At 31.7% G+C, this 10,084-nt stretch overlaps 1 protein-coding gene across 1 annotated transcript; it reads left to right on the top strand.

Moving 5' to 3' along the window:
- Positions 1-1,007: 1,007 nt before the first annotated feature.
- Positions 1,008-4,520, top strand: LOC112086602. The gene is made up of 8 exons (XM_024155575.1): positions 1,008-1,310; positions 2,154-2,286; positions 2,377-2,615; positions 3,313-3,516; positions 3,591-3,683; positions 3,762-3,863; positions 3,950-4,249; positions 4,491-4,520. Exons 1-8 carry the CDS (start codon positions 1,008-1,010, stop codon positions 4,518-4,520), a joined length of 1,404 nt encoding a protein of 467 aa, XP_024011343.1.
- The last annotated feature ends 5,564 nt before the right edge of the window (positions 4,521-10,084 follow it).

Here is a 10,084-nt window from a genome sequence, read left to right as displayed (position 1 = left end):
AAGCAAGGAATCTGATAGTTTTCTAAATCTGAGTTTATTAATCTGTGTTTGTCGATGCTTTATAAATCTGAGTTTATTATTTTGTTTTAGGAGATGCTTTTCTATTACTTTTTGTATTTTTAAAAAGCTAGTGGAAGTTGAAGTAAACGCACCACGAACATCGTTTTAATATTATCAACTAAACCTCACACCATATGAACCATATTATTAAAAGACATACCAAATTACCAACAAACTTTTTTGTTTACTAACAAAGATTTAAGATAACTAGAATTTGGTATGGATTCAAAACAAATCGAAATGTTACCTAGTTTTATTTTCTTTCCTCTTTGTTTTCGTTTTTTGTTATAGAAGATTTAAGAAGAGTAATACAGACTCGAAGCTTTTCCACCCCATAAACCAGGAAAAGGAGAGAGAGAGAGATATCTAAGAGGGAATGTTACAGAGAAGAGGAGTTTCACGTGGATTTCAGATCAAGCATGAACAACAGAGACTGAGTCTAGTTCACGGCCGTGAACCCTGAAGCGGTAGATGCAAGTGTGTGATGAGCTTCCATGGTTGGATGTGAAGTCAGCCTTACATTATTGACAAGTCCCGAGTGAGCTGAATCTGCAATGTCAAATGTCTGTGCGTTGGACCTGTCTAAGTCGTAACTGAACTCTGTAAGGAGCATTGTCTCACTCTCCATATCTTTGTCTTCTAGCCATCCTGATACACGGCAATCCTTTGGCCAGTGACCATCACATTAAGCTCAGACAGATGTTTACATAGAAGAACAACGATGGAAAGCAAAATATGTGGCCAGTGACCATCACATTAAGCTCTGTTTTAAAAAGGACTATCCGAGGATTGAATTTTTTCGTTTTTCCCCTTTGCTTACTGTCTCTGAGATTTATTACGAAGATATCCCTAATCAAAGTACAAGAGAACGTAGTGGATAAATTTAAAGAAACTGCTAAAGCTAAAAGTTTGCAGGGAAGAGTATATGATTGGTGATGATGGTGATAATGAAGGGACAACAACAACAACAAATCCAGACTACTTTCATGATGAGACAAGACCAAACAATCTTCACATGGCCACAACAAGAGCTTCCTCGTGATCATGATGATCAGGTACCAAATCGTGATCGTGATGGACATGTCATGAATAAAACCAAATCGTTCTTCGACCAAGAAGATGTTAAGCCAGAGACCATCAAGAACATGATCAAGAGCGAAGGCCAAGAACCGGAGAGAACAAACGATTTTGATAATCTCTCCTTCTCTCAACTGCCACCACACCCATGGCACTGCCCACCGTTGTCACAAGTTCAATTATTTAAGTGAGAATTTATTAGTCGTCCAAAATAATTGAATTTTTTTAATACAATTCCCGCTATTTAATTGATTACAAGCGGGAAATGAATTATGTACATATTAAGTCTTAATAAGTAATTATCTATAAATTGATTACCACTAAGTTAATAATATTTAGAGCTTCTTTACTCTCTTTGGAAAACGGCGCTGATCATATCAAAACCAGAAGTTGCTTAAAATCAAGGTAATATTGTTTGATATTTGTGTGTTTAATCATATCTGTTATATGCTTTTGTTCTGGGTTTGACAGAATCGAAATCAACTTCTAAATCTAGGTTTTAAAAGTTTGTCGTTCTCTGGCCGATTGCTTTTTTGTCTTTGTCGTTTTTCTGGCCGAACTCGCCTAAAAGTACTAAGCTCGATTAACATCTGAACATCTAACGGTGGGCTTTTGATATGAATTAAGCATCAGAATTATCGATGAACAAATTTAGGTGATTAAATCTAGCAGATTTTTGTCACAAATTTTTCTGGCCGATTAAGTCTAGGTGACGTCACCTCTTTCATTTCAGAATGGAGTTTGTATGATTAAACCACTATATTTAGATCTCATCTATACGCAGTTGGATCCAAGCAACATATTTTTATTAGTTTTTTTACTATCTTCCTTTTTATAATCCTAAAAATTATAGTATATTTTAGTCTCGTTTCTAATAAGGATGACTTTGATGAATGATTTGTATTTGCAATTTTATAGAGTAGTTGAAATTTTGTTACGTACATATATTTTGCCTTCACTTTGTTTTTTCGTTGCTACAGATGTTATTGTTAACTAAATATGACTTTTTAATTTAGGTTATGGAGTATTTCCAGTCTTTTAGTGATATTCAGGATTCAGAGACACAAACACCAGATGATATAACTTATGATTCTCCTCCTACACTTGCTCAAGACTGCAAAAGCTTCAAATGGAATGTACAAGTCATAGGTAATGTAAATAGATTCTATAAATATATTATGCTGATTTGAGTTATCTTAAACTAATAATTTTTTCATAATGTATATAATTGTTAACAAGATACGGCTGTGAACATAAAAGGAAAAATGGTGTCAGCTAGAGATGTTTGGAAATTGCAAAATTGCAAAGTGATAGTACAGTTTGATGGAGATAGCGGTCAACCAGTTGAAGATTCTGGAGGTTTACTTGGATCATGGCTGGGTCAATTAAGTACTGATGTGAATTTGTTACCTATTGACTACACTGAATGGAGATTGGTTGGTGACAACACAAAAAATAAGGTGTGGGATGTAATTCAGGTAATATCCATGTATTTTTACAAATAGTGTTAAAACGTTTTGGATACTTAGATATATTAACTCACAAGATATAAATATTTTTAATTTTAAAAGAATAAATTTATTTTTTAACACTTTAATTATTAATCTGAATAAGGCAGATAATCGATATATAAACTATACCCAAGAATACAGTTTTATCTCAAATAAATACAATCGATAAGTGTACTAAATTAATTGACATTCCATGATACAAAATGATGCACTTAAATATTTAACAAAAACACAATAAATATTTGTATATATATATATATATAAACTAATATTTTTTGATATTAAAAGTATTATTAATTTAGATTTTTTATTTTTACTCATAGAATTATTTTGGATGTTTTTAGTACTTATGGATTATTGTTAAAAAATAAAAATATTATACATATGCTTTGTAAAAATTAAAATAATAGATGATTCCTGAATATATTATTATCAACTATATACATCATAAAAACTACATTAATAATTGTTAAATTGCTTCTTTTAAACTATTTTATGTGGTTTTGCTTGTACATTTGTAAAATAACTCAAATATTTGTGTAGTTTTATTTGAGTTATGAGAAATAATAATTTCTTTATTAATAATTTATTATGACAGCACATTATTCTCGCCACATGGAGATATTGGCTCAAAAGATACATTAGTGATGTCGTAAATTTGTAGGCAAAATTTTGGTTTGATAACCCAACGACAAGAAGGAAGTATGTGATGAGTGTTCTAGGGAGCAGATGCAACAGTTTCAAAGGGCGTCTTTGGAAAAATTACAAACGGGATGATCGGACTGAAACGATGCAAAATCGACCCAATAATGTTCCTGAAAGTCAGTGGCATAATTTTGTATGCTTACGATTCACTGAAAACTGGAAGGTATAAGTTATTTACTAGATAGACTATTATATAATATATCAAATATATGTGAATTTTTATTCTTGAGCTTTCAGAAAATGCAAGAACGGAATACAAAGAATCAAAAGAAGAACATTATGCCTCATTTGTGTGGAAGAAAGAGTTTTGGAAGGAAAAGACGTGAGATTGTAAGTAAACAAACTATATTGTATGTCTCATACATGAGAATTAAATCTAATTATGTATATGATTTTTGCATGTACCAGACAATCAAGACGGGAAAAACACCAAGTCGAGCTGAATTCTTCGTTGCAACTCGTACGAAATCTGATGGAAGTTTTGTATCAGAGGAAGCTAAAACACGTGGGGTTAGTTCAATTCTTAATTGATTCATTTCTACTTTGATAAAATTTCTTTTGATTATGCCGAATATTATACTTTAATTCACTTTCAGGAAGCACTTACAACATTGTTAACCCAAAATCCATCAAGACAAGTCACAGCCAATGTTATAGCTAGTTTGGATGATGAATATGCCCAAGTGTTTGGTCCAGAACGGCCAGGACGAATACGTTGTGTCGGACGTGGACCCACACCTTCAAAGTTATTTGGTAAAACTACTCAAATAACACCAGAGATAGAAAATTCTGAAGCCTATATTCGAATGAAGACAAATATGAAAGGACTAGAAGAAACAAATAAGTATATGAGTATGTTCATTCAACAGATACTTGCTGCTCAATCTAGTGAACAGGTATGTCGATCATTTGTAATTTATATTGTATTCATATAATCTATAATTAAAAAAAACTAATATTTTAAAGTGTTTATTTAAGCATCAATTGCATGGACTAAAACTTTTATGGCTGCTTTCAAGAATTTAGCAAATCCTACTAACTCTCAGGTGAATGTAATTTTATTTATTAATTTTATAGGTTTTAAATTTCAGATGATATTCTAATTTAGTTTTATTTTGTTGTCTGCTTTTTTATTAGGAAACGGGAGATGATACCAACAGAAATTAGAAATGTGGTGATTGAAGATTATGGTGGGCATGTTCAACATTAGATTAAGAACTTTTTATTTAATTAGTTTAATTATGTTTTAAACAGTTTTTTCATTTGGATGATGCAATTTATAAGCAATTTAGATTTTCATTGTGATTCAGTTATTAATATATTAATATGCAATTTAGATTCAAATTTTTAATTAATTGATTAAAAAATTTAATATTAATTTGTAAATATTTTTTAAATTTATTAAATTTATTTTTTAATATGCTAAAATGACGTTTATCAATATATTAGATTATCATCATTTTTCTATAAAATGATGCAAACCACAAGATGCTTATGCATCGATTGTTATATGTGATATAACTATTACGATCATTTCTGGTAACTGATGCTAATTTTCACATCAATTATACACAAATGATATAAATAGTGACATCATTTGTTATAAGTGATACAATTATTAGTATTATTTATTAACAAATGATATATCATTTGACATCATTTATGTTAACCGTAGCAAATATTAACATCAATTACACACAAATGATATAAATATTGACATCATTTGTTATAAGTGATACAGTTGTTAGCATCATTTATTATCAAATGATGTATCATTTGACATCAGTTATGATAACCGTAACAAATATTAGCATCGATTAAATTAACTGATGTAAGTATTAACATCATTTTCTTGCAAATGATACATAGTAACATCGATTCTAAAACTCGATCTAAAACTTTCTATAACTGATGCAAACTATTTGCATCACCACTTTCAGAATCACTTATTTAAATGATGCAAAATTCTTTTACATCACTTAAATCTGATGTAAACATAAAAAATAAGTGATGTAAAACACTCTTTTTTTATATGTAAACCTCTCTACGTAACTAAGTGTATGAACGTGACCTGCACCAACAGGTTTCCCAAGATTTGGAAAAAGAAGATGTAATTCTGAGTTTGGTCTTACACTTGTGTCAGCCAGAGGTCGATCGTCAGCACGGCTAACACGATTAAATCGTGTCTCTATATCATCAAGATACATTGAGCAAAACGTTACACATTCATCAGCTAAATACTGCTCACAAATTGAACTCTCAGGTTTAGCACGATTGCGAACATATGATTTAAAATATCCAAGAGTCCTGTAAATGAGTAAATCAAGTAAGTTTCAACTTATATATAAATATAGATGTATATTAATGAGAAAAATTCACCTCTCAATTGGATACATCCAACGAAATTGAACTGGTCCACCATCTTTTGCTTCGTCGGTGAGATGTACAATTAAATGTATCATCACTGTAAAAAACGAGGGAGGAAATAACATCTCCATACGACATAAAGTCACTACAATACGGTCTTGTAATTTATCAAGTTCATTGATATCAATGACCTTAGCAGAGATATCTCTGAAAAATCGACAAAGCTCAACAATGACTGAAGTCACCTCTGGTGGCAGCAATTTTCGAACTGTGATTGACAACAAATCTCGCATTATTATGTGACAATCATGGCTTTTTAAACCTGATAGCTTCCTATTGTTAACATCAACACAATTAGATATGTTAGAAGCATAACCATCAGGGAATTTTACATCCTTTAAGACATTTAGAATAATGTCTTTCCCAGCATTATTCAAAGTAAAACATACTGTCTGGTACTTTCCGGTATCATCGGGCCACAAATCAGGACGTATCCCAAGCTCACGAAGATCTTTTCTAGCTTGTAAATTGTCTTTTGATTTTTTTGGTCATCCAATAATGTGTAGATTATGTTGTCGAACACATTTTTTTCTATGTGCATCACATCCAAGTTATGTCGTACCACAGTAAACTCCCAATAAGGCAATTCAAAAAATATACTCTTTTTCCTCCATTGTTGAGAATTGTATATTTCTGCCTCGCCTCGACCTCTCTTTTTCCCAACTGAACCATGTTTCTTACCAAGAATAATGTTAACTTGCTCAAGTTGATGAACAATTGTAGCACCTGTCAACTTCAATGGTGGAGATCGGGTTTCTATTTTTCCATCAAAACTAGTTTTATTTTGACGAAAATCATGATCTCGAGGAAGAAAACGACGATGACCCATAAAACAATTTTTCTTTCCATGGCGTAAACGTTGTCCACATGAATCAAAATTGCAGTTTGGACAAGCTAATGCTGTATACGTATTCCAACCAGATAAATTTCCAATACCAGGAAAATCACTAATTGTCCACATGATGGCTGCTCGCATGTCAAACGTTTGTTTTGTAGAAACATCTAGCGTTTTGACCCCTTCAGACCATAATTCCTTTAATTCTTTGATAAGTGGCTGCAAATAGACATCAATATCATTACCAGGCATGTGCTTTCCAGGGATAACCATAGAGAGAATCATCGATGTCTGATTCATTGACATCCACGGTGGAAAATTATAAGGAAATAAAACCACTGGTCAAATGCTGTAACTAGAACTCATCGTACCGAATGGATTAAAACCATCAGTAGCCAAACCGAGTCTAACATTTCTTGGATCAGATGCAAACTCAGGATATTTTTGATCAAATACCTTCCAAGCACCTCCGTCTCTTGGATGTCGAAGTTTACCATCATTACTACTAGCAGTTGCATGCCATCTCATGTGGCTAGCAGTTTTTAATGACATAAATAGACGTTGCAACCGTGTTTTCAAAAAAAAAATAACGTAAAACTTTCGCAGGAGCTTTTTTTTCCTAGTCTCTGATCCAGCCATCAAATTCTTTGCTGTATTTATTTTCCATCGAGAAGCTTCACAAACTTTGCAAGTTTGTCTTTCTGCATCATCTTCCGAATATAACATGCAATCATTAGGACATGCATGAATTGACTCATATGCTAAACCCAGCTTACGGATAACTTTTTTCATTTCATTGAATGAATCCGGCAATTTAGCTTGAGTAAATGCTTCTTTTAGCAAACTGAGCACCATGGATATTCCTTTGTCACTAATCCCACACATGCATTTGATATGATATAACTTCAACAGAAATGACAGTTTTGTAAACTTAGTGCATCCTGTATATAATTCCTGATTAAAGTCAGCAAGCAACTCATCAAAACCTTCTCCTTTTCCATAATTTCCATTCGAAGTTGATGGTCCATCTGCGTCCATAGGTTGCTCCGATCCATTTCCATCAGATGTATTAATATCAGGAAAAAGATCATCCAAAAGATTCATAGTTGATTCTAATTCACCCGGAGCAATATTAATACCAGGAGATATTTCTATTGTATTTCCTACAACACCAACATCCTCTCCATGAAGTATCCAACTTGTGTAGGAATTTAAAAAGCCAAAACACATTAAATCACCTTCGACATCTTCTCTAGATCTAGATTTAGCTAGAGAACAGCGGTTACACGGACATTTTATCATGTTTGCATCTTTTTTGGAAAAAGAAAAATCCAAGAATTTTTTCACCCCGGTTATATAGTCTTGAGATAAACGTGGTTTGTTTATCCATGACTTATCCATTATAACCTAAACAAAAAATAAACATAATTATACAGTAATATTAAGTCAAAAAGCAAATATGTTTATGTAACCGTATATGGATTCAACATTTTTAACATAATACAATGAACAATTCTTCAGAGTAAACAAGCTGGTAGCGATTGGTAAATTTGGTTTATTATCTATAATCCAAGGCTTTTTACTAACTCAATTTAACAGTCCTCACCTTAAAAACCTCACAAAGACAAGTCTGAAGAATAAGAGTTGGTATCCAGGCCCTGCAATAGACATAACACAAAAACTAGGGTTTTAGATTTGCAAATCCAGATTGTTTCTTGGCCGAGAAGATACAGTGATAACTTTCACGATTTACCTCTAAAACTGAATCTGAAAGTTGATCTGGAGAGAGGGATCTGAGATGTACAGATCGGTATGTGGATTGCTATCTGAATCCTTCTGGATCGATGGCAAAGCCTCTCACAATTTGGCTCTGCGAAACTGGAAAAATCAGATTTTGCAGAAAAAATGATTTTTCGCCAACTTCCAGCTCACGTAAAAAACGGAGCGTACCTCGGAATTATGATCTGTAAACTTCTATGGATTCTTTGCAGCGAGATCTTTCCATAGGTATGAAGATCGACACTTAACTTGATCTGAGTTGCTGGCAAACGCTACAGCAAAACCCTCACTCAGACAAATGTTAAACTGATGTTGCAGAGGTTTTTATAGAGTTTCATTGCGTTAACTCTTTGTTTCTCTTAGAAGAATGATTCTGCCCTTTATATAGAGAGGGAGACGAGCTCCCTAGGTATAAAGAATAGAAGAATTGACAAAAATACCTTTATTCTTATTTTAAGGCTTTTTTTTTAATCTTGGGCTTTGGATCATTTTTTTAAGTGATGTCAACAAAAACAATAATTACATCAATTATTTTAATTGATGTAAACATATATTTTATATCATTTTTATGAAAGTGATGCAAATTATTAGAGATTTGTATCAGTTTTATTTAAAAAAAATAATTCTAAATAAAATCAATTATCATAACTGATGTTAATTAACATATTTTCAATTATTTGTTAATAAGTAATTCAAAATAGAATCATTTAATTTTTCGATGCAATTTAAGTGATGTAAAATATACCTTTTAAGTGATGTAAAAGTGAATCATTTTCTAAAGTGATGCTAGAAAAAATAATAAACACATCGATTATATTAACTGATGTGAATATATTTTTTTGAATCACTTTTATTCAAGTGATGTGAAATGAAAGAGTTTTGTATCAATTGTGATTATATGATGTAAAATTAAATCAAATAAAATAACTGATATATTATTAAATCATTTGTTATAAGTAATTTAAAACAAAATCATTGACACAAATTAAGTGATGTAAAACTCTTTTTTTTTGTAGTGGTTGCTTTCGTTTCTCCTAGGTTAATGGGATTGTATTCTACTTTTTCACGTTCTATAGTAGTTAGTTTCTTCCTTCATGTATTTAAGCATTGTTAATGAGATCAAATATGAAGAGAAAAGTGTTGTGTTCTTATTTTCTGATTATCATTTGATAATCCTATATATGGGATCTATCAGAATATCAACTTAAATTTTTTAAAATATCTTTGAATATTCAAACCAATAAAATTTTGCAAAGATCCTCGCCTCTGTTTTTGTTGATGACAAGAGTGGTGGAGTCAGAATTTTTTTTTTATTAGAGGCAAATATGTGTATATATATGATGTTAGGAGTGGAGACATTGATATTAGGCTTTAATAAATTACACTAATTTTTAAAAATTACACTAATTTTTAAAAATTATTGGGGACGAAATTTTGGACAATGTGACTCCGCCACTGATGACAACCAGACAGTGGTAGAGCTAAAAAAAAATTAACCCGGATCAATGAAGGCATCGAACATAAAATTAGGGGAGTCAATCAAAGAATTTTCAACCAATTTTTCCAGTGATAACATGCATTTAGCAAGTTCAAGTTCTAATTTTTGTAATTTAATCTGAGTCAATTGACCTCTGCCACTGCAGAACAACCTCTTATTAGTTCGATTTATTTTGTTAAAATATTCTCGAAC

Source organism: Eutrema salsugineum, unplaced genomic scaffold, assembly GCF_000478725.1.
Source record: "Eutrema salsugineum unplaced genomic scaffold, Eutsalg1_0 scaffold_2, whole genome shotgun sequence".
NCBI classification, from domain to species: Eukaryota; Viridiplantae; Streptophyta; class Magnoliopsida; order Brassicales; family Brassicaceae; genus Eutrema; species Eutrema salsugineum.
The sequence above is the reverse complement of the archived record's forward strand: the minus strand, read 5'-3'. Positions and strand labels throughout refer to the sequence as shown.